Source organism: Manduca sexta, chromosome 27, assembly GCF_014839805.1.
Source record: "Manduca sexta isolate Smith_Timp_Sample1 chromosome 27, JHU_Msex_v1.0, whole genome shotgun sequence".
Lineage (NCBI taxonomy): Eukaryota > Metazoa > Arthropoda > Insecta > Lepidoptera > Sphingidae > Manduca > Manduca sexta.
The window spans coordinates 14,038,938-14,065,185 of NC_051141.1; the positions used below are offsets into that span (position 1 = coordinate 14,038,938).

The 26,248-nt window shown below is 35.1% G+C and overlaps 3 protein-coding genes and 1 pseudogene across 28 annotated transcripts in view; 1 reads left to right on the forward strand and 3 right to left on the reverse strand.

Moving 5' to 3' along the window:
- Positions 1-10,103, reverse strand: part of LOC115455742 (basement membrane-specific heparan sulfate proteoglycan core protein) — a 204,384-nt gene extending 194,281 nt beyond the window's left edge. For 23 of the 26 annotated variants that reach the window (XM_037444090.1, XM_037444080.1, XM_037444091.1 and 20 more), the window contains exon 1: positions 9,935-10,102. In XM_037444090.1, the coding sequence (XP_037299987.1) occupies positions 9,935-9,994 (60 nt within the window). In that variant the 5' untranslated portion in view covers positions 9,995-10,102. Of the gene's footprint in view, positions 1-9,934 lie in introns of all 26 variants that reach the window. The other 3 variants (XM_037444079.1, XM_037444078.1, XM_030184415.2) reach the window with 1 other exon arrangement.
- Positions 10,104-14,647: 4,544 nt separating this feature from the next.
- Positions 14,648-16,889, reverse strand: LOC119190856. Its single transcript, XM_037444044.1, has one exon. It carries the CDS (start codon positions 15,902-15,904, stop codon positions 15,167-15,169), a length of 738 nt encoding a protein of 245 aa, XP_037299941.1. The 5' UTR covers positions 15,905-16,889; the 3' UTR covers positions 14,648-15,166.
- LOC119190899 lies at positions 16,274-24,883 on the reverse strand (annotated as a pseudogene).
- A 152-nt stretch (positions 24,884-25,035) lies between these two features.
- Positions 25,036-26,248, forward strand: part of LOC119190840 — a 49,050-nt gene continuing 47,837 nt past the window's right edge. Inside the window, exon 1 of the mRNA XM_037443958.1 lies at positions 25,036-25,799. Within this exon, the coding sequence (XP_037299855.1) occupies positions 25,645-25,799 (155 nt within the window). The 5' untranslated portion in view covers positions 25,036-25,644. The remainder of the gene's footprint in view (positions 25,800-26,248) is intronic.

Sequence of the window (26,248 nt, forward strand, 5' to 3'; positions counted from 1 at the left end):
TGGCCATCTTGCACCAGAATATATGATTAATGAAGTCGTGAATAACACCCGGTATGGTATATAAGTAAATTAAGTGAGTAGGGAGCGGACAGGTGAAGCTCTAAAAATTGTATTTCACAATCGCATGCTATAACTAATAATATATAACTCTTGGTGGTAGGAATCATTTTATATTCGCTCGAATAGCGACTATCGTATATAACAAGGTGTTAAAACTCGCCAACGTAACCCACGTAGGTGTGTCGCGAGCCGGGATCGGCCTGGGTTTATCGGATTCTAATAGGCCGAAATAATTTTATCAACTGTCGACAGGTAATCATCTCTCATCAGTCGAAATTCCAGTGGAACCCACTCCACCAACCATCCGGTGCAGTGCGCTCACTTTGTCGTGCTCGTATTATTAAAAAACAACACGAAAAATTGCCTCTGCCGTCGTAACAGAAATTGGAAGATTTTTGCCTCACAGTAGTGCACACGGATCAAACATTTGTGGGTCCCGCGAACATTCCTTTAAATGAGTCAAACCCGCGAGTGATTAGCATTATACTAGCCACGTCTCTATTAAGAAGTCATCCTAACTAACTGTATGCGTTGAAATTATATTAAAAGATAAAAAGACGCTTTGCATTTTGAGTTACATTAGATAGATTATAACAAAACTTATAACATATTACCAATTATAATTATAAATAGATAGACGAAGTCATAATAAGATATGATAAAGTTGTAAATAAAATCCATCTGTATAATTTCAAGTTTTTGTGTTAATTCACACGTTTTACCTCATAAGAATAGACAAAAATAAACAATAAATGCAGATATACATGAAAAATCATTTTAAAATAATAAATGTGTCTTCGTCTTGTTGGTAAGTTTTATAAATAAATTTAGTATTCCTCGCATTAATTGTATCTTTTAGTATTCCTTATAAATAAATGACAGGACGAGAAATACAGAAGGTCCAAAATACGTTTAACAGAACATTTTTTTTTTTTTTAAGTAAATTACGTAGGTTTTTTAAGTAGATTTTGCTTGTATGGATAATTGTATCATGTTGGCATGATATCCAAACAGAAGAGGTTACATTTTGAAAAATAGTTTTGCAAATCACTTTAGACTTTAATGACAGAAAATCACTGTTTACGTAATGAATATTGTATAGAGGAGAATTAGGAGTTCCGCGAATAAAAAAAATTATCAAAACTGCTTTATTTATTCGATCGGTACAAAAAACCTTTAATATGTTGAAGCACATGGTTAAAAATATTATATTTGACGTAATTCTCGTGAGAATTATTGCATGTATAAAATAGCTTATTTCGATTATGCCACTCGTAAGAACTAGAACAGATAAAAACTTGTTTCGTGAGAATGCATTAATAAGAATTGACCCTCGTTAACAAACTGCTTGAAACAACCAGAATGGCATGAAACCAGTTACTCCAGATATGTTTGACCATTTATGGTCATTTACACTTGTAATTTTTCATTTATAATTAACTCATATAACATCGTCGTTTTAATTACAATAGAAACTATTCTGCATTAAATCTGGCGATTTCTTTTTAAATTTTTCATGTCGTTAAAATCTCATAAAACTAACTATATTTTCGTGCTTAGGAGTCGGTGACACCTAAATGCCGATAACGGGCAGATGCAACTGACTTATTTATACATTTGCAATGGTAATACCTCGGCATATCGCAACGCGTACATTCAGTTATCAACACTCGATAAACTATAAAAAAATATTATTGCATATTTACAGTGCATTCTTGACCTTTGAATCTCGATACTATTCTCGCTAACAGGAAATGACCCATATTCGCACATTATTTTTTATACACAATATAATACGAAATTAATTAATTTATCTCCAATTCTGATTCGTAACCTAAATACATTGAGAGCTGCATCTTATAAAGGAGATTGTGCGATTATTATTGACTTACTTCGAATGTTTTATCTATGTAAATCGTATCGCCAAGATAGCGACAGCGAAACCAATGTGACAATTTTTTATCGCTTTTTATAGCAATCTTTAGTTGATACTAGAATAATATATTTGTGCTGCGTAGCATAAACAAATGACTTGAACATATTATTAAATATACAGGTAATTTCCTGTATTCATCCAGGAAATATGAAGACTAAGAACATCTCTTTTAAGAAAATGTATCTAACTCTGTTCAGTGGACAATACATCAACACTACAGATTATCATTTTATGTACCATCAAACTGCAGCTCGTTGTGATTCCATGCGTTTTTCATTCCCAAGTGAACGTAGAGGGAAGTTTAATTATTGGGTAACTATCTTTGTTTAACCATAACTTCGTTGCCGCAAACTTAATCGTGTAACCTGTTTACAATCTATGCACAGATATAAAACCTCTTGTGTTGTATGTGCTAAATAATCGTGGGATGGCCATTCCCCTAACGACCATTTAGTTAATTGACAGAAATAGACAAGCATACAAGCATGTAGGTTTTGGTTAAATTAACGTCGTTATTATGAACATCTTATAACTTAGCGTTGTAACTTTAGTTGTTACTGCTTGTGTAACGATTTCTTAATTGTAAAATACTCACTATTTATATTTATAATTGTTATACACAGTCTATAATATGTTTGATTAATATATGGTTGGATTGTGGATTTATCGATAAAATATCCTCGGATACAAATATTGCTTGTCTTACAACAATGAATTACATCAATTGATATTTTTGTAAGTTTATTGTATATAAGGAAGTTTCATATTTCATTGAAGACATTTTTAAATTGATGAAAGAATCAATGCTGTTATAATCTTATTTTTTTACGTTCTTTACGTATAAAAAGATTTTTACGCATTTTGCAATTATCTTAAGTTTAAGATTTTTATGGGCACAGACTAAAATATCCACTGAAACCAAATGAACAGTATCAAAGAACTCGTACAAATGTCCAATAATTTAATTAAAGCGCAACTTTAAATGTTCAGATTTCGGTTGCTTTTGATGTGTATTCGCTATATTTCATATTTTCAGTTTGAAAACAGTCGACATATAAAAATCCGTTTTATTAACTGAACTCAGTCTAAGTGTTTTAAAGCCATGTTACGAGTTCACTAAGAATCCCGATAAGATGTGCGTCGAAAAGTTGTAAAAAAATAATAATAAAAAAGGGTATATTTGACACAGAAGTCTTTCTGAGAAAAAATATACAATGAGGGCTATTTTCAAAGTTTTCGTTGCAGCACTACATAAACTTCATAACACAAATAACAATTTATAACAAAAATAATTTCTCTTTGTATACGTCAACGAAATTAGTAATGTACAGATTTTAATATATTTGATAACAATACAATATACCTAGTCTTGCCATAAATATTGTAATAAAGAAAAAAGAAAATTGTTAACTGCAAATAACATTTATTACTTTTACAGTGTGTCAGTTTAATACATAAATATAAAACAATTAAAAATATAAAAAGCTTATTCGAAGTGGTCTCCATTGGCTGCAATACAGTCCTTTAAACGATGAGGCCAGTTATCAATAGAAGCACGCACTCTTTCCATGGGAAAATTCTTCACTGCCAATCGTATAGATTGTTTTAGGGACTCCAAATTATCATGGCGTTTAGAGCAAGCTGTACTCTCTAAAACTGACCACAAATCATAATCCAGCGGATTAAGATCGGGACTAGACGACGGCCAGTCTTCAGCTCTGATGAAGTCCGAAACGTTCGATTCCAACCAAGACTGCGTGGACCGAGCTTTATGACCCGGCGCCGAGTCTTGCTGGAAGGACCATACTTGGTTATTGAACATGGTGATGTTAAGGGGCTTAACTACCTTCTCAAGAATGGTATCTTGATACACTTGTGCCGATGTTTTGATACCTTTTTCACAAAAATATGGCTCAGTCACTCCTTCATAGCTAACACCCCACCAAACCATCACTGAAGTCGGATAATGTCCACGTTGCACTCTGTCGACTAATTGGGAAGCTTCCTTAGAGCTTTGAGCATAAATACGGTCATTTTGTTTGTTAAAATGTTGCTCAATTGTAAAAATTTTCTCATCCGTAAACAAAATTTTTCTGTGACCTCCCTTTGCGTACCGCTTCAGTAGTTGTTTCGATTTTACCACCCTATTCTTCTTTAAATTATCAGTTAAGAAATGGCCAGTGCGTCTCTTATAGGCTGCAAGTCCTAAGTCATCTTTTAAAATACGCGACATGGTTCTAGGTGCTATCTTCATTTCCCGAGATAAAATCTTTTGCTTTCGGACAGGATTTCTTCGAATTCTTTCCCTTACTGCTTTGACCACCTTTTTCGTACGAACACTACGTGGACGGCCAGATCTTTTTCTGTCACAAACAGAGGAGGTCTCATTGTACCTATTAATAGCCCGGTACACAAACATTTTACTAATACCAAGTGTATGGAGAGTTTTAAAAATTGCATTTGGCTCCATACCTACTTTGTGTAATGCTATCACAGCGATTCGGTTCTCTTTATCACCCCACACCATTTTAATATCGCAAAATATTTTACAATGTATTGGCGCCAAAATGAGAAAACACAATGAACAATCGTATAAAAATGACAGATTCGAAATTCAAATGTAATATTTTTTATAATTAAGTGTAACAGTATTTATGGCCAGACTAAGTATATATATATATATATATATATATATATATATATATATATCAGTTTAATAATCAGTTTACATATATATATATATATATATATATATATATATATATATATATATATATATATATATATATATATATGTAAACTGTTGATGCACCTGTGTATAATAAATAAATAAATAAATATCATGGCTTTGCTTCTAATTATAGCCCATCATTTCAGATGTTTATTGTCATACATACTTTAATTCCTGATTATGATGTATTCAATAATTGCAAGACATTTGAAATCAATAAACTAATTATTAGTTTCTATTCGAAAAATCTATTTTTAGTTCGCACTAATACATTCTTGTAGCCTTCAACGTATGACACATGCAAGTTTGTACGAGAAATATCTACTGGCTTATATGGCATTGTTTGTTATACTACAAAAGGAACGAAATAATCAACTTTAATGAAGCAAACTCGATAACCTTCTTTTATACGCGCCTTTGATACGTAAGTACGTAATAATATAATACATTACGCAGATTTTTCTTCTCTGAAAAATATCTGAATGAATCTGTTATTTTAAATGATGAAACAACACTGGGGACTCTCTATTCTATCAGCTACTTTGCTATAAGACAATTAATCTTAGAAACCTCTGCACAAAAAACAGCTATAATTTTGTCATAATCATAATATGATAGTAAGCGAGCATTTAACGAATTGATGCAAATTCGAATCCCAGAAATAATATTAGGATTTTTTATATTCTGAAACTGACAAAATTTTGATTAAAAAAAATCCAACATCGAACTTACTTTTTTACTAATTTGACAGACACGGACCCTAAAAAAAACATATACATATGTATTTATAAATATATACACATGTCAAAGTCAGAGTACAACCCATTAGCTGCAAATCGAAAAATAAATATTTTATACAGTATACACATAAAGTATAACTCTGGATTACTTCATTAATAATGTGGCTATAAGCTATCAATAAATATGTGTGTAGAAAATGTTGAAAGCTTTTAAGAAGTGTGCTGTTGTCAAGATTGTAAATTGAGTTCCCTCGTGATGCGCAAGTGTACCCGTTTATGGACTACTTACGGGGATATGTGGCCAAACTCCTATCCTGTGAATTCTACCAACTTCGACACTGAGAAATGACCCTGTCAATTCACAGACACAAATATATAGTCATTTGTATAAATAATAAACAGAATTATATTTCATATTTTCCTAGAATTATAATAACAAAATAATTATTTTGAATTAATTCAGTAAAATATTTTTTTTTTGTGAAGATACAATCACACCTTTCCATATTCCTAAAATGGTTTAGTATTATAACAAAAATGGAAAACAATGTGACTTATTAACGCATCGAGTGTCCAAAACACGTTATATAAGTAAGTAGGTAAGCTAATTGTATATTAATTATAGGAAAACGCTTTGATACACTTGCCACTAAGATCTATGTCTTTAGATTATGGATGAGTTTTGAATACAAGTAAGAATCTGGCACAGAAAGTGTTGACCTATTTATTTATAAGTTCGCCCATTTGCACCGATAATAGACTACTAGATAGTAGATTAATGGAAACAACTATCAACCAATCAATTGATGATTAGTTTAGCACATTATTAAGCAAGTCAGGTCCGTAACTATTTTATGAAATCGAAGTATTTAGCTTGTTACCGATATTTATTGTGATTCTCGTGCAACAAGTTGACATGGGCGCAGCATTCAAACTTTATTAAAATAATTCTTTGTCTTTTTGGTTTTGTCCCTAATTAACTAATTTTCATACTTATTAGCAATAACATATTTCTCCTACATAGTTTTGATAGCCGCATTTCAAACTTCCATTGAAATAACTGTTTTCAAATGAAACTGATTACAGAATTATTAACCCCTGTTGGAAAATAAGGGTATTATTAAGTTCATGGTGTGTATCTGTAATATGTCTGTGACATCGTAGATCCTAAACGTATGAAACTATTTTGATGCGGTTTACTTTGTTTGAAAGCTGATTTAATCGAAATGGTTGTTAGCTTTAATTTATGAAAATCTGTTCTGGCGTTTTAAGATCAACAGCTCATGTCTTGCTTTCAAAGGTTTGATTGAGTTTAAATTAGATGGAATGTTAATAAATCATCATCGATTCATCGATATTATAATTATTACCAGTAATTATGTTATTTTCTTTATAAGGTTAAGAAGGTAACTTTTGTGGTATTGCAAGACATGATAAGCTTGAGTCTGCGTTATACCCAACTCCTCAGCAAATTACAGTAAATATGCAGCATATAGGGCTCATGAGAATGGCTATTCAACCATCAATGAGTGGGTGTTAAATACAAGAAGATCGAGACCCAAATGTGAATTTTTTTTTTTTTATTTTTTTTTTTTTTTTTTATTTAAAAGTCTCAAATAAATATAACCCAATATGTGTTCGTGATTCTTTATGATACTACATAGTCATATTTTAACCCAAGCGTCCTCGCTTCGGGGGACCGAAAGCCGGACCAGGAACGTGAAAACATTTTTTAGCGGTTCTTTAAGTAGTAAGGAACAAGTCGATATTTTTTTTTAACACTATAACATATTATTAGTATTCTATTTACACGATGTTACCCTAAAGCACCATATGACATCCATAGGTATATGTTATAACGGGCTTTAAATGTCTTATTTCACGGTTTTGGTTCCCGCGACAACAAATGTTGCGAAATATAAAAATTAAACAATGTACTTTGATCTATATAATGCTTCAAGAACTTCCCACTCCATATCTACACCTAGATCTGCGTTTTTCGTATAAAGTTTAGACGATACTCGAGTGTTGGGTATAGCTAATCCTAAGCTAATTTCAATTTTACTCTAGGATGTAACAGAACACAGCAGGATCTATTCTGACCAGTGTATCTTAGGAACCGTTATTTATATAGTCAACATTTCCTGAGGACTAATCGAGACAGCTCACTTCAGCAAGAGTACCTGGTTTCGAGTGAATGATACTATATGTTCAGCGCAGCATTGTCGCTCGTCCGGATTATGTCGGGACAATTCGGATTTCGATTATATCGTTCCGCGTCCCGATGGCCTGGGGCCTTATTCTCTATCCCGCACGTTATTTTAGCGGTGCGTAACAAGCACGTAACACAAGGCATCATGTTTAGGACTATAGAAATTTGGCTTACAGAATACCATTTCACGCACATTTCTTGAAGATAACATGACACGGCCGCGTTACGCGTTTACACTACCATACAGAATAAGGGCCCTGTTAATTTTGTCCCAATATGTGATAACATGTGACAACCGCTCAAATGTCAATCTTTACTTACGATAAAATTGTAACAGGCCGATATCTACACTATAGATATTGAAGATGAACTAGTATGGAGAGTTTATTGGAATAACAAAAGCCATAACAACAGTGTAGGTAATAACCTAACCGTACCAATGGGAAAATAATCTAAAAAAAAAATAATATACAAAAATAGAGTAACTTTTTAGTCTTTTGATGACCCGAATTGGACCGCATGCGATCATCTCTGACGACCGCACGATTATTCAGTTCCTTTTTCAAAAGGTGGCAATCCTAATTTAGATAAAATTAGAACAATTTGTGTTGAGTTAAGTTTAGATTTACTGTTATTGATCGGGGTTAATTCAAAACGATTAAGGGAATAATTTGTTTTTTGTAATGAAGTAGGTGCCAGTATTGTTTGCCATTCGTCAGGGTGTAAACTTGTTTGATCAACGAACTCACCGCGTAGCAAATGTACCCCGAAACACCCTCAATATCCTTAGGCAATGCACGATCATGACAATTACCTCCCACTTATTAGTTTAGTGATTTTAAAAATATAAAATCTACTCAAAAAAAAATGTTTGTCTTATACGCCACTCCATAAAACAGGTAATTTGTACTGCCCCAATTGTGTTAAGACAACAAAAACTATAATGCAATACGGCGGAAATTACCACTTCGTCTTTATATTTTGAAGATTTTAGCAATGTCTTTTACTATTTTTTGCCAAACCACTAATTATGAAAAATATATGCAGCAATCGTAAATTATAATGCTTCTATAATTTTTATTTTGTAATTAATATCTATTAATTAACAATAAATTTAACCTAAAATGAATATCGATATTACCGAGAAAAGTTTCTTAGCGCATAATATTATGTTTACGAAAAAATATACATTAGTACGTTTCTTAAAAATGACCTAGTGCACTCAGAAGACATGGAAAGGAGTGTATTTAGAAATCAGTATGCGCGAACGGGTCTATTTCAATTTGATAAACCTGCAGAGTACATAAACCTATTTTAAAATCATAATAAGGTTATTATCTACACACATAATTTCGGAGGAAAATTAACCACACAATTATTTATATAAATGGTCTATGAAAATACAGTTTTATTTAATTGGTCTACAAGATTTAACAAAGACATAAAAACCCATTTTAATTATTAAGCTATGGGTACATCGTATATTTAAATTCAGAACCTGTTTTAAAGTGCCATTGCGTTTTCGCCTATTTTTTTTTATTTGAGAAGTTGTTAATCCGTCCTAATAAAGTTATCAGTTTTTATCTTAATATCTTAATAATATTCCCAAAAGCGGTATAATGTTCTTAAACATTATACCGCTTTTGGGAATATTATTCGGGACGCACTCGCCATATTAAGAACAATGACATGCCAACAAACAGACATACATCTATAAAACAAAAACAGCTGCAGCAATATTTGTTTGGTTTAATTAATTTGTCTTGTAGTTGTAGTGAGTAACCACATCACTATTATAATTTCCGTCTTTAGAATTTTGTTACTGATATTACGGCAAAAAAAAGGTTTTATCGCAACTTTGGCGGCTATCAATAGATACCGTCGTATTTATCTTTCATTCAAGTTAACGATTCCCGAACTATTGTTTAAAAACTAATTCAGTAAATTTTATCACGAGTTTTAAAATTGAAAATTGTTGTTTATACTATAATGTTCCTTCAGAAATGATTACTATTTACAAAGACAAACATGAAGTTTGTGCTCGTTAAAGTTTAAATGTGCAAAATGTTGCAAAAACCGGTCCCACCGGTGATACCTATTTTATAGTAAGGCGAGACGATATAGAAACGTCTGGACTTCATATGGGAGTTCGGAAATAATGAAACATAAAACTTAAAGTCAGCCTAAAGAGCGCTAAAACTTTTTGCAAAGTATGTCGGCGGCGTGGCCGTTGTTTGTGTCATCGGCTTACTTACCTGGTGTACCAGCGCGACCAGGAGCAGAAGGGCCGCCACAGGGACCCCTCTAGTTCTCATCGTAGTCCGGTTATTACAAGAGCCGAATGTTTTAAAGTTTAACCCGGTGTCCGACGAGCGCGCAGGCGTCGACCGCGCTGCTCGGCTGACGAACCGCGAATGATGAGCGGGCCTTCCGCTCGCGCCTCCAACTATTCGTCTTAAACGCTACACGCCACGCTTGCCTCGCACGGATCGCGCTGAGCCATACCGCGCCGCCGGCTCGCACACAACCTCTTCCTATGCAGCCTCAGAATGCCCTTTGTTCAATTCCCAAATGTAAACCACCAAAAATATAATACAATCAATATTTTTGCGCCACAAATAAAATTTACCCTTATTATAATTCCTCTCTAAATTACCGTTAAGTAATAATTCTTAGCCTCACGGCGTTAAGTCAGCCCTGTAAAGTTCTATGACCCCTCTCTTGCGCTTATCACGTTGACTATAATAAAAAGCAAAACGTCGTAACTCAAGACGACTCCGACAGGGAAAAAGATACCTTCCGTAAATGTAAACTCATACATAGATATCTTTTGTAAATTGAATCACACAATGAGTACTATCAGAGTTATTTACTAGTCGCTCCCAATTCCTTCCTGTAGAATGTAGGTACTTGTTTATGCACTAAACTTAGTACATATATTATAATAGTATTTAAGATTTGGTGTCTTCCATACAAGGTTACCTATAAGAATCTTTGGTAAAGGGACTAATCCCCATTAAACGAAATAATTATGCAATTTGAAAATGAAGACGGATATAAATAGCAATTTTGTCAAGTTAACATAATTGTTAATCTTATTTATTTAATTGCGTTCTCGATGCGTGCAAGGTTTGTTTCGCTGTAAAATTTATGTAACGACTGTATTATAAACACCTACTTATAATGCATGTATTAAAATACTGCTAAGGTTAACACATATTTCATAATACGAGGAAAGACAGCTAACCCACAACATTTTCAAACCACAGATTATCATAAAAATATAAGTCAATCTAAACTCTATCTTTACTATTATATGATATATGAACTGAAGAGTTTGTTTGTTTCTTTGAACGCGCTAATCTCAAAAACTACTGGGTCGGATTAAAAACTCTTTTAGTGTTGGATAGTCTATTTATCAGCGAAGGCTATAGGTCATAACATAACGCTATGACCAATAGGAGCTGAGCATCAACGAAAAATGTCGCTAAAACGGGGAAAATGTATTCCTTTTAATAGCTTACGTTGTATTCATTGCGTAAACGGTTAGTTAGAAAACAATTATGTATGACGGAATTGTTCCTCTAAAAACCTTAAAAAATCTGTATATATAAAAGAAAGTGGTGTTAGTTACACTATTTATAACTCAAGAATGGATGAACCGATTTGGCTGAAAATTGGTAGAGAGGTAGCTTAGAACCAGGGCGTCTACTCGCGAAATTCGATATATCGTGACATTTGTCGTGTCGAAGTCTACTCTCAGTAACATCATTTTTAGTATCGAACGATCATTGAACGACCGATATATATTCGACATTGTCGAATTTAAACCTACTCTTAATGGTAACTGTCAGTGACGAAGATTTGCATTTCACATTGTCGCATATGTCATATTTACGATAATCACAACGAGACCTCTTATGCTGTCGTCGGCATTATCGTAGCGAATTGTATTTAAGATTGTGGAATTAATAACTGGTAATTGGGGATTTACAATCAGTTCTAATGCAATTACGAAGTTTTTATTCACCTTAGTAGCCCACGGGGACGAAAATATGGCCCGTCGCAGAAGGAATCAGCAAAGACGAGAAAATTTCAATTACATTATTTAAATATTTGATTTAAGTGGTTCTTTGCTATTGATGTAGTAGTACCTTATCCAATTGTCATTTATGAATATAAGAACAACAAACAAATAAAATAAAAACAAAATAACAATAAGATGATATTTTATTCATATTTTCATATTAAACTAAAAACAAAACAAAAACAATTGATACTTATTTTCTAGCATTGATTTGGAACAAAGATGGACATAGGAATGGCTTCTATAAACCTATTCCACTTATCATTATAATAATTAAAGACATATTATAGCCAATAGGGGACCGGCCTATGCTTGATTTTGTACATTTTCTATATGTATTGGTTAATAATACGAAAAAGAAGCACTCCTGCGAAAACTGCATCACAATTGGTTAAAAAAGGAGCGAGTAATTCATATTTAAAATATTGTAACGTGCAGAAGTGGGCGCGATGTGGGGATATTGCTTCATCTCTTTTTTCGCACGCGTCGTAATTCCCGATGACGTCACATGTGGATATTTCGTCTCTTTTCTGTTTCTTGTTGATTACCCCTTCCACCGAAATTCAAAGACTTATACCTTGTTGATTTTTTAACGGATTTTAATAATTCCTTCTGTGTTATAATTTATATTATGTAAATATTTGATAATAGTAAAGAACAAAAATTAGTCCGGTACCCTATAGTTACCTATCACTTAACAACAAAATAAACATATAAGTAATTTATTTTTATAATAACTTCAAAGAAAAACAATTAAATTATTGATCAACATTGATTTGATATAATTGTTGGGAATAGAAAGAGCACAAATCCAGTTATCTTGTTGGATTTGTTTTATAATAAATGTACTAATTCTAGTAATGTTTTCTTTATTTCCGATAACCTTAACTCAATATTAATCAGTAAGTATTTTTTTCTTGTTCCATCCGTACAACTGTTCGGTAATATTACTCCTTTGCGTTGGCTGCATTCTCGTCAGTCGCGGCGAGGACCTAAAGAAACACAGTTTTATACATTTGTGTTGTCTTCAAAATTGCAGTTATGGGTGACTTAAGTGTATAGTATAATTTGTACAAAAGTTATTTTGGTTAGCTGGTCCACACTGCACGGTTCCAACATACTTAGTCTAAAAATAAAATACTTAAAACACAATTTTATACTCGAACTATCAGATATAATTTATAAACATACTGTTTCTCGTTGTATAAACACATTTATCAAGTTTCCTCAGAAAGCTTTCTTCTTTAAATTGTGGCTTCCTCCGATTATATTTTATCATCAGTGATTTTTTCCATGTCAAGTAATAGTATATACAAACAATAAATAAAATTCTCATAAATAATTTTGAATTACTGAAGACTGCCTCGGTGGCGTAGTTGTATTGCATGTCCGGTACAATAGCGCTCTGAGGTCCTGGGTTCGAATCCCGGGTCGGGCAAAGTGATATTTGGGTTTTTCTGCTCAGTATCAGCCCGGAGTCTGGAATTTGTGCCCGATATGGCGATAGGCTCGCCCCCTATCACATCATGGGACGGAACATACTTGGCGAAAAGTGGGTGCCCTAGTTGCGCCTCTGCATACCCCTTCGGGGGTAAACTGCGTGATGTTATGTATGTATGTATGTATGTATGTAATTTTGAATTATCGAGCTGTCTGCCAATTGATGACACTTATGATGTCTTGTCACAACGACTCCATAGAGAATATTTGTTTATTTTTATGAATTTAGCAGTTATCATTCATTCCGAACAATGAAATAAAAACATAAATTTAGTCTTTGGTTAGGATAAACGACTGAGATAAACGATAATGAGTCCGAACATTTGTTAGAGTAGGGTGTTTGCGATACTTTCGGAGTATCGTATCGTTTCCGATATATCGTTGTCGATTTTGGGAGTAGACGCCCAGGAGACATAGGATACTTTTTATCACATAAGACGTGGTATAAGAAAGCTAAATTTGGTATGGAAATAGTATAAGACCCTGGGAAGGTTATAGGCTACTATCCCGGGAAAATATATAGTTGGACTTTTATCCCGGAAAACTCCTTCACGCGGGCGAAACCGCGAGCAAAAGCTAGTATATAATAAAACAAAGTCCCCCGCCGTATATTTCTGTCTATTAAACGCAATAAACTCAAAAATTACCTTACGGATTTCAACAAAATTTAATTTGAAGATAGTTTGAGATGCGGGAAGAGAATAGAGACATAGGCTACTTTCTATCCCGGGAAAATATATAGCGGGACTTTTATCACGGAAACTTCTTTCACGCGAGCACAGCTTCGAGCAAAAGTTGGTATAATATAAAATGGTATCTGAAATAATCAAGGTAATTTTGTTTAGCCTTGATCACTTCCGCTGTATTTATGTCCTTGCTCGTGTAGTTGGCACCTCTCAAGACGCGGGTCGGCTATATGCGACCACGGACTTTGATCGATGATGTTCAGCGTGGAGAAGTCCAGGATGAACATCATCGTAATACACGTAAAATATCTAAATCGCTGTTTATTAACTGACTTCAAAAAAAGGACGAGGTTCAATGCAACTGTATGTTCTTTGTGTGTTTGTTACGAGATTACTCCGCTAATTGTGGAACGATTTTACAATATTGTTTTTGTTCAAAAGCGGATACTTTCACACATCATTTTTCGCAAATTTTATGTAGTAAGTTAAGTACTTGCGTATGGTGATCATCATTTTATGTAGCTGAGTTGATGATGGAAGGTACAACTCCTTAATAGTAAGGGGCCGCTCAATTTGGGGGGGGAGGCGGGGTCTTGTTACAGTGGCAGGAGGGGGATTTGTACAAAGCGATATGCAACATTGTTTATTTTTTTTTAATTTAAGAGAATAACAAAGGTATTTTAGCGACTTTCCGGTATTTTGCGTAAAATATTTGTGAGTATTTAAAAAAAAATGTAAATTTAGAGTTAGGTAACTTTAGGAGAGGGGGACGGGGGCATACTGGAAAACGTTACGGCACGTTGCAGGCGCGTTACGTTTGAAGGCGGTTTAATTTTTTGTTAAAAAGTGTTTATGTTTATATAAACAGTATGAAATTTTACTTATATACTACTTAGGTAGATACGTCTTCTTGGTTGTGTTCTTCAATATTAAAGGTCGTGTCCCTGAAATGACTTCGTGGTTGTACGTATAAGTCTTTCCATTTTGATCAATTTTTGGCATCTTTTAAAGCAGTCGCAATAGACAATCTAGTGTGGGCAATCACTTGATCTCCCCAACGGATAGGTGTGCGGCCGCGAGATCTTTTCCCTTCTACTTTGCCCAACACAAATAGATTATCAAGGTTATATTTCTGACAGCGGACAATATGTCCAAAATAACTAAGAATCCTTTGGCAACGGATCATTGATACTCTAGCCTTTACGCGCAGTTGCTCAAGTATGGATTTTTTCGTTCTCATGGCGGTCCATGGTATACGGAGCATTCTTCGCCAGCACCACATTTCGACAGCCTCTGTTTTCTTTCGTTCTGTAGACCGAGTCCTCCGCGACTCTGCGCCATAAATGAATATCGGTAAGACCAGGTTTTCGACTAGTCTCGTCTTGTTGGGTATTAAAGACCCTTGTGTCCTGCCAAATATGTGCTAGCTTGCTCACTGCAGCTTTGGCCATTCGAGTCCTTCTCCTAATTTCACGTTCGCAGCCTCTCTTGTCAATAAGTAGCGATTCGAGGTAAACAAACTTGCTGATAAACTCTAGATTGGAAAGTCCTAGAACTGGTGTCCTAGAGAACTGATCAGTTCTGTCGATGATCATGACTTTGCCCTTCGATTTTTTTATAGTGATCCCAACTAGTTTACACTCTCGTTCCACTTTGTAAAAAAGATCGGCTAGTTCCTTTTCTGAAGTTGCGAAGAGTGTAGTGTCATCCCCATATTTCAACTTGCTAGTCTTTACTCCACCGATTGAGACACCTCCTTTCCAGACTTCTAAGGCTTTTCTCATCATGTATTCGCGATATATATTAAAGAGAATGGGAGAGACGATACACCCCTGTCTGATCCTATTTTTTGGCTTGAAGGGAGTTGATATGACATCATTGACTTTAACCATGGACTCTTCGTCTTGATATAGATTGGCAATTAACAAAATGAGCTGTTGAGGTACATCCATTTCCAACAGTATGGTTCATAGATAGTCCAATCTCAAATGCCTTTGAGTAAGCAATGAAGCACATTAATAGGGGGTATTAAATTCTCGGCTTTTCTCAATGACTTGCCTTTTTCATCTGATATATTGTGCCTCGACGTTTAAAACGAAGCTCGCCTGTTCACTGTTTATTTGCCATTGTAAATATGATTGTAGTCGGCCATTGATTATGTAAACCAATATTTTACTCGCATGAGATATCAGTGCACCTGTTCAGTAGTTCTCGCAATTCGTTGTTGAGCCTTTTTTATGCAGTGGAACTAGAACGGACTGCTTCCAGTCACTAACCCATTTTTCTGTTTTCCAGACTTTATTGCATAGAGTAAGCTTTATTTTTACATTATATCATTACATACATATACATATATTTCATTCCTACTACCAAGTCCATATTTACCAACCACGTCCCTCAGGTAATTATCAATTGTCGTGGTACCTACTGTGGAGTTAAGGTCTCCCAGCAGAACTGTTATATCTCTCTTTGGTAGACTTTTGAGAATATCATCTATTTGGTGGTAAAATGTATCAATATCAGATTCTGTCGAGTTAGACTCAGGTGCATATACCATTGCCACATTAATACACATGGTTTTGTGTTGATTATCAGTATTAAAATCCGATCACTCACTGGGTTATGACTACTATGTGAAGACTAATATGTTTATTTGGGAGGACACAGACAAAGCTACACCATTCTTACTTTGATTTTCTGGGCTCGAAAATTATACAGTATGGCCGTTCGAGGTAATATAATAACCTGATCATCTCATGTGAGTCTCGGTAATAATATCTTCAGGTCATAGTGTATTTATTATCTGTCTATAAACTCCATTTTCCCAGGATTAAGCATTCCCCGTACATTTCAGGTTCCTGCTCTAATATTTTTGCGAAATTTTGTATGCTGAGTTACAGTTGTGGTACAGTCAGCAACAGAAGTCGTTGAACATAATTTGTTTCCAATATTTCCTAATCATTATCATTTACCATAAGTTACTGATGAATTTAAATACAAAACAACTTGACATAATTGAACTACAAAAGTAGCTGAACGCCGTCAAACCATTCACTGCTAAACATTACTAGCAATTTTTCATGATCTGTAATAAATACAAATGTGGCTAAAATTAGCAAATTCTTTGTTTTATATACAAGCTTTTTTTCCAACAGTCCAGAATATCAATTAAATTGTTATTTTATAACATACTAGCTTTGGCTCGCTACTCCGCCTGCGTGAAAAAGTTTTTCAAGGACTAAAGTCTTGCTTTATATTTACCCGGGATAGAAAGTAGCGTATAGCGCTTAAGAGTAATGTAGCTTCCTATTAGTGAAATATTTTCAAAATCGGTTAAGCAGTTCGTGAGTTTAGCGCATTCAAACAAACAAACTCTTCAGGTTTATATAATAGTATATATTGAAGTTAATAACCAGAATTATACATTTTTAAGTATGGACAAAAGATCATAATACTTTAGTCAGTAATATTATAACATTAATAGGAATAGGTTAGTTACATTTTAAACATCCTATTTTATAGAGCACTGGCCGGTTTAAGAAACAAATGTGTAAATTCAAAATTATTCTGGCAGGAGATTCTCTTCGAAGAATTCAACGTAAACGTCAGTTTCTTTTTCATATTTTTTTCAGCCAATCCTTTACTTTGGTATCCATATTGAAATGATAACCTTAATCTGTACTTTTCTTTGGTAAGTGATTTATGGTCCGTTTCAATGTTCAGGTGTTTTGTAAATTAGTATCTGTTCATCGACTTTTGTTGCTGATCGTACCAGTAACTAATTTTCCGCACTGTGCCTGGTGAGTCCAGTCAGTGTGGCCAGTTATATATTTCACACCATGCGATCTGGACTCGACAAGGGGACCGGTGGTAGCCGGATCGCATCCATTCGTACTCCTTGGATATTTCACTTTCATATGATTTCTTGGAAAAATAGTGCAGTGGTTTCCCCTTGCCCTCTACCTCGCAACGTTGGTATATTATGATTAGCTAGATCGTCCTGCTGCCAACATCTGACATCGTTTGAGGAAAAAATGCCTAGACCTCCTGTTCTCCCGCTGGCTTGTCGACCTATCTATCCTAAGGAATTTTTTTTTTGGAACTGCTGCCGTCATCATCGTGGGTACCGTGCGAATGGTGTACAAGCGATCCCCCGGCTTAGCAACCACGGCAGTCCCAATGAAGATTTGGTGGGCACTACCGCTATCGCTGAGGATGCCAGCGAACGGTACGCTGGCAACCCGCAGCTATTCGGTCACTGGACCCGGGAGGAAGAAGAAAAGACGAAGGAGGAGGAGCTTTGTTAGGATGATTGGAAGGGAGATAGAGGGGAGATGTTCGCGAATCCTTATAGACCTCAATGTGTATTTGGCAACCAAGAGGTAAACACATTACACCATGTGCCTAGGGTTGCGGCCTAAATTTCCCCCGTGCATGGGAGTGCATTCGGTGTGAAGTCTGAGCTCATAAAAATTGCCTCGGGGGGGCTCCAAAAGGACTGGGTACCATAGTCTCCACGATAGATTACTCGACGTAACAGGGTTCACAAACCTGTAGGTGTAGCGTTGGAGAGCTGAGGCTAGGTGGTTGCTTCGTTGTGCAGCCATGTATTGCGCGTCACTCAACCTAGAACCTCTTAATCCCAATCAGTAGATACTTAATCCCTGGGAAAGAATTAATTCTGTGAAAAAAACGAGTAGTACGCGATAAGTCTCCTGACTTAGCAAACGCTGTGAACAAAGTGTAAGTAAAAAGTTCTATCTAGGATTAAATGAAAAAAAAAATGAAATTACACGCAACAATTTGTGAAGGACACAATTTCTAATTAAAACAAGAATCGCTTTATTTGCTCCTTATAAATAACTTTAACTGAAATCCTTCTTCTCTTTCAGGGAGAGGTAGAGTTAGTTAGTCAGAGAGTAATACACCCAAATTTCGCCGGCTACTTTAGGTCCCACGAAATAAGGAGTGAGTCTATTTCAATTTAACAAATTGGCACATTTTGAAACTTCGCGGTGATACCAAGTAGGAAAACACAATATCACTTTGCCCGATTTAGGTTCGAAGCTGCGACGTTAGGGCGGTGTACCGCGCACGCACGCGCTGCGCCACCCACATAGTCTTTGTAACACGCTTTTATTATTATATATACTTTTATGTTTGCGACTAGCGGAATTAGACAGTCATACTTTGAATACTTTACTTTAAATAGGAAGCAACTTTAAAAAAAAAGGAGTAATAGGGGATATTAGCGTCAAAGTGGCACATTAATCTTTTATTTTAAATAAATATATTGATGTAGGCTCTAGAAACTCTCTGAACGACGCTCAAGTTGCCACTAGATCCAAGGTCCGCCCTGCCAATCGATATCAGTTTTGTCTCGACATAGAACGCTTCAAAACAACTAAGTATAATTAATAAAACCATACCAAATTAACTATTAATATTTAAACTACAGATCCGGTTTTACTCATTTTTCCCATGGAATGCACCTTAATGTTTTTAAAAGTTCTGTACATCTAAGTAAAAAGCCTTCACATAATCAAATTGACACTACGGGGGCTACGATGGGCTTTTACAAAATCTTTTGAGTTGAATGGAAAAGTAAAAAAAATGTGAAGAAAACAGGATCACCGGATATTATACGTCGATATATTTTATCGTTATAAACAATTAGGGTTGTGTACTTATTGCATTCCTTTCCTTTGAACTTCCAGCAGGAAAACAGGTTTATACGTCACTCGCCTCAAACAATGTTAGTCAAGTGAAACCTTTTGTTCTATGAATAATGACGTAAAATATTATTTGCAATAATTCGATCTCTCATACCCTAGGCACATTGTAATTCCAGGTAAAATAGTTGCACCCACGTTTACAATCCTTAAACAGCGAAAAGGAATCATGCAAAATTAATTGAACTTAAACATAATAATACGCTAAATGACTACAAGAAAGCTATGAGTTAAACTCATAGCTTTCTACAAATTACAGAAAATGACTACAACAAAGCTATGAGTTAAACTCATAGCTTTCTTGTAGTCATTTTCTGTTAGTTAGCATACTAATTAAACTTAACAATGATAAAAAAAAATGTAATCAAATGGCATATTTTTAGAATTTTCCACCTTGCTGTCTTTTAAGCTGATTTTAATCAAATTAGCCCCCATGAATGGAATATGTTTTTTTAATGAATATTTAAGTTGAGAGTCTGGAGAATTTTTTGAACTACCTTAGAATCACAAAGTCACCTAAGAGTGTTAATTAAAAGTAAGAAATTTTAAGTCATAATTCATAGAACATAAGTTCTTCAATTTAGACCAACCTTTTCATAATTTTCATTACAGTAACGAAGCTGGTAGTTTTTAGCAAAAAAGTACCCCTAATGAAAAATTTTTTGCAACAAAAAACCAAGGAGTGCTCTTTCTCTGGACCCTTAAATAATTTTTCAATTAATGTTATGGGGAATAATTTTTAAATTAATATCAATAAGCTCTATGACAAGACAATTATATCATATTATATTCAATTATGATTAAAGCCATAAATAAGTAAAACTATTTAAATTGTTGTTGACCTAATAAACAAAGTATAAATCTAAAGAGTTCTCAGACCTTGTATATAAAGCAGACATTGGGCAAATTGACATACAAAAAATTTGCGCATATGCAATGGTTACTTTAATATATAATTTATCGCGACATAGCAAAACACTTATGTAAAAGAAAAATGAAAATGTTTCATCATTTTCGCGGTAGATGGCATTAGTTTGTATTAAGAGTTTACTATTGACATTTCTAAAGATATCGATCATTTTGTAATCTATAATATAATAAAAATAATTTTAACAAAAATTTAAACCGCTTTCTAAAACCACTCAAAACCAGAAAAAAAATTCACATAACATGTATATATTGGATACCAATATTAGAGTCGGTGCCTGATTAATATTGCTAGTTAAGCTAGATAAATACATGAACAAACTTACTATTACGTTAGAACGTAACGTCTTCTATTAAAAAGACGCGATAGCCTAGTAGGTTGTGGGCCGGACTGCCGAGACGAATGTCCGCAGGTTCAAATCCCAAGGGCACACACCTCTGACTTTTCTAAAAAATATGTGTGTATTCTTTGTGAATTATCGCTTGTTTTAACGGTGAAAGAAAACAGTGAGGAAACCTGCATACCTGAGAAATTCTCTGTAGGAATTTTCGATGATATGTGAAGTCTACCAATCCGCACTATGGCCAGCGTGGTGGACTAAGGCCTAATCCCTCTTAGTAGGCCCGTGCCCAACAGTGGGACAGTATAATATAATACAGGGCTGATATTATAATTATATTATAAATCTCTGTTCAGCAAAATTAATGCTTTGGAACAGGCAACAGATGGCACTTTTTATAAATTATGTTAATTTCCAGGGCACTTATTCTGTATGATTGTGTAAACGCGTAACGCGGCCGTTTCATGTTATCTTCGAGAAATGTGCGTAGAATGGTATTCTGTAAGCCAAATTTCTATAGTCCTAAACATGATGCGTTGTGTTACGTGCTTGTTACACACTGTCAAAATAACGTGCGGGATAGAGAATAAGGCCCCAGAATTATCTAAGATAAAATTGTATCGTATTTGTGAGTTGTGATGTCTTGTCACAGGACGTTTAAAATATGACAGCAACTTATTACCAATTGGTCACACGTCTTAGAGCATAAATTTAACACTTATGTCCGGTCTATAACTAACTATAGTAATTTACTGTACATTTTTAGAGGTATATTTTTATACGATTGTAATAAATTTTGATGCTGCGCTCTATATTTATAAAACAGTTTAAAAATCTATTCAAATATTTAAAATAATGTGTCAGAGTATCGGAACAAACGTTTTATTTATTTTTTGCGCAGTTCATTACTAACATCGATATATATGTTCGTACTACGTATTAGATTTGGCGTCCTGTTTACAAACACTTAAAAATATACAAATAACACTGCGATACTAATTCGCGGTGAATCGGCCCCATTGGCGTCACAGTAAACGGTTCCACGGCCCATAACCTCCAAAGGCACTTATTAGCTGCCTGTTCTACTTGATGTTGTAAAGCGCAAACTATGAGCGAAGCCACTTGACCCTAAAATATTTAAATGAACCAAAATTAACATGCATATAATCTTATTATACCAGCTTTGTCTTCTTTAGAACACCGTCGTAGTATATGCATTGTTTTATACTGATTTAGTTTTCTGGCATTAAAAACTTAAGTTCCATTATTTTATTATAAATTTTCCAATGATTCTGAGTTTTGTTGAGACAGGGAGAAATCAAGAAGAAGATCTGTAAAGACAATCCTGAAGAGAGCTAGGGGTAAATAACTACCTACTGAAATACCCAAAATAACCGCCTACTTTAGATTTATTTTTTACTAGCTTTTGCCCGCCGCTCCGCCTGCCTGAAAAAGTATATCCGGGCTAAAATTTTCTGTTATAAAAGTCACGCTATTTATTTTCCCGGGATAGAAAGTTGTCAATGTTCTTCTCCAAGTCTCAAACGATCTCCATACCGAATTTCATCTAAATCCGATGAGTAGTTTTACCCCCTTATTCATAAACGTTTTTTATCTAAGGACGGAGTAAAGCTGTGATAACAAGCCTGTTTCTCAGTGCCCAACGGCATTGAGAAATAGACATAGGGCCGTTGTGATTGGTTATTATTGTTGTATTTCAATATTAGCCAATCACAACGGCCCTACGTCTACGCACTGCAAAGACTGCCATGCCGTCAGCACTGAGAAACAGACTTGTTATCACAGCCTTACTCGGTCGTTATATAAAAAACGTCTATGAATAAGGGGGTTAGAGTTTAACGGGTCAGACAGGCATACAGATGCAGCGGGGGATTTTGTTTTATAATATTATATTGCTTAGTACTTTTTGAGATAATCAATTCTGTCATACATTTTCTTTCGTACCTTTAACCGTTTATTCAGCGCGTGCAACGAATGCTCTTAAGAGGAATGACTTTTTCCCGTTTTTGCAACATTTTTCATTAATGCTCCGCTCCCCTTGGTCATAGCGTAATGATATATATCCTATCCTAGTCTTCCACGAACAAAGGACTATACAACCCTAAAAAAAATCTGTAGTATTTTCGTACGAGTAGTTGCTAAGATTAGCGCGTTCAAACAAACAACCTTTTCAGCTTCATATAATAGTATAGATTTTCCAATTTTTATAGCGTTAATGTTATCATGGGAACACCAAGCCAAATTCCTGAACCTGTAGTTGGATGATGAGTTGTTAGTTGATGTCTAAGTTATTTAAAGTAAAATATCGAAGCTACAAACTTTCGACCTACTGAATTCATAAGTCAGGCTTCTTAGCAAAAACTTACAGGCTTGGCAGACACTAAATATGCAGCGAAAGATGGTTCTTATTAGAATGTTTATATCTTCAAGTTTCTATCTCCATTAACATTGTAGCCTATCATCACTTGATTCACGTTCATCTTCGAAAAATAAAACAGCGTGCTATAATATATTATATTTATTATTTAAAAACATCTATTCGAAATATGTATATTATTATCTATATAATATTTTATTTTCACATTGATAGTTTCAGACTTTTTATAACGTGGATATTAATTTCAGAATAAAATTGCTACTAAAATAATTGATTTCGTATATTTTCGCCTAAAGTACAGATCCTAATCCCTATTAGACGTAATAAAAAATATTCAAAAATAAATCAAAAACACCTAAATTGTTTTTTTTAAGGATATTATACGGAAATCTTTGCACATTTCTAACCGTAACCCGCGCCCCGTTAAGTATGGAAGATATTACCTCAAATGCAGTCAATGCGATACAACAGGTACTTCGTAGTTTGAGGTACTGCATAGAACCTATGACTTAGATTAACATTTTGCAAATGATCTTCAGTTGTTGCAAGACGATACGCATTCACGCTAATGAGGCAAACACAAAAATGACTATAACAATAACCAAGAAAGTGCCACCATTACAATAAATCAGTCCTTGTATGACTTACTGCAAGAAACAAAATATGAAAAACTGCAAAATATATTATTATCCTACTATGCCATCGATATTATATATAATATATTATCTGCCCCGACAGACGTCGTCCCGTCTTAACTATGAATTTGCAGCGCTCATTCTGTCAACAGTTACAGTTATTTCAAACAATTGACAGTTATATAAAATTAATATTTTCGTTAAGTTTTCTTAAATTTTCTAATTTACCGCGCAATTTTTTTATTTTTTTTCTTTCGTTAGAACCTCCTCCTGACAATAACAAACACAACAAAAAAATTGTGATATCGGTCCAGCCGTTCACGCGTGATGGCTTGACCAAGAGAAATAGGGATTCATTTTTATATATGCTGACCACGAAGATGTTCGGTCAAGTGGAGGTACCTTAAATCCTGGGGATGAAGGTGACAGCAGTACCGGCCCATTTTCACGTGTTTCCATCTTCTTCTCAACCTCGACGAACCGAGCTTCTGAAATACGCTGCTCGTGCCTATCAATTTGTTCCTTCACAACTTTGAATTCAGGGCCGATCGTAGCTCTCAACTATTTAATCAAAACTGTCTGCTCTACTTGACGAGCAGTCTGCTCTTCTAAAAGTCGAGCCACCTGCTCCTCTTGACGCCGAGCCTACTCTTCCTGAAGGCGAGCCATTTGCTCCTCTTGACGCCGAGCCTGCTCCTCCTGATGCCGAGCCTACTCTTGCAGCATCGCCATAACTGCCATAAGATGCGTAGGTGTCGATACTGTGGAAAATCCAGGTGGGCCAGCAGCCTTGCGTCGGAGAATCTTCGAAACGCCCCCGATCCATCTCTTGGTGGCGTTGACTACGGGTGCGGATGCTAGAACTTTCGTCTTCTTTTAGTAATACCGGCATTGACATCGCACTTCTGACAACAAATGTTATGTGCTAGTATTCTAAATAAACAATATCAATACCAATTGTACTTAAGCACTAAATCACTCAATCATAAACACTGCGTTACCCAATTCACTGTATTCGCTTCGATATCGCTCGTAGCTATCGCTCTTGATCGCGTCGTAAACAAGACTGACTCACACGCGGCCGCTCGCACTTCTTTTGTACCCGGCTGCATGTACTGTCGATCGATCGATATCTGTGGAATATTCTCGAAAGATCCAGAATGGTCGAGAACTCTCTAGTATAATTGGGGTCCGTTATCGTGTTTCCAGGACATTCCGGAAACATTGAGATCAGGAAGAAACGCGTCTTGAACACTCATACTTCGCCTTTGGCGATATATTATTATAAGTGCTCACTTTATTCCTTACTATATAATATAGTTGAAGAATTCGCAATTTTTTTTTATTCCCTTTGAGAATTAAACCCAAAACCCTGAGGTTTTCTTAGTGTAAATACGTCACCATAATTTCGATTAGTTCTGATATAACAGAAAAAATTTCAAACCTAATTCTATTAAATCGTTAATCGATTTAAGGCGGTATATTTATTCACAGCTTTTGCCTATAAATCGTATGTTTTAAAGTGCGCAGGGTGTTGTCAGTTCCTTGTAACGTTACCAATTATACTCACATATATACTCTGTTAACGTTACTAATGTCTTTCTAAATAGTCTGTGGTTATAATGTGAATGATTAACGCCCTCGCAATTAGAACTACCAATGAGCATCATCATTGCATTGAATTGTCAATGCACTGACGTACGTCCGAATGGCGCCTGCATAAATAGGCGTGCAACGCGACCCGCCGCCTTTTTGAGCCATTATCTTTGGCCGTGGCACTACATATTGTCACACACGTCGTTGTTCCCGCTAGGGTGAGTGTGCCAATTTACTAACCGCTAACTATGTATTCTGGGCATCAGGGCTTGTGAGCTGTCACGAGTCGCTGGCGCGGAATGTAAGCCTAGCTTGCATTCCGACCTGGTGGATTCTGATTCCAGGTTCTTCTTCTTCTTATACGGCGTGCTTTCTACTATGTGCTTGCACGGTGCACTATCACCTGGAGGTGTAAAAATAAAGCTCGTACCACGTAATTACCCTGAGCTATCAATTGTCTCTCTATCTATCTGCGGGCAGGCCCTCAACCGCGGCATCCTGTACGCTCATTGTTGAATTATAATAAAATTGGTACACATGCTTTATAAATAAGTTGGCGTTTGCAATGATTTCTATAAATTAAGAACTTTTATAACCGACTTCAAAAAAAGGAGGAGGTTATCAATGCGACGTGAATTTTTTTTTTTTTATGTTTGTTACCTTAGAC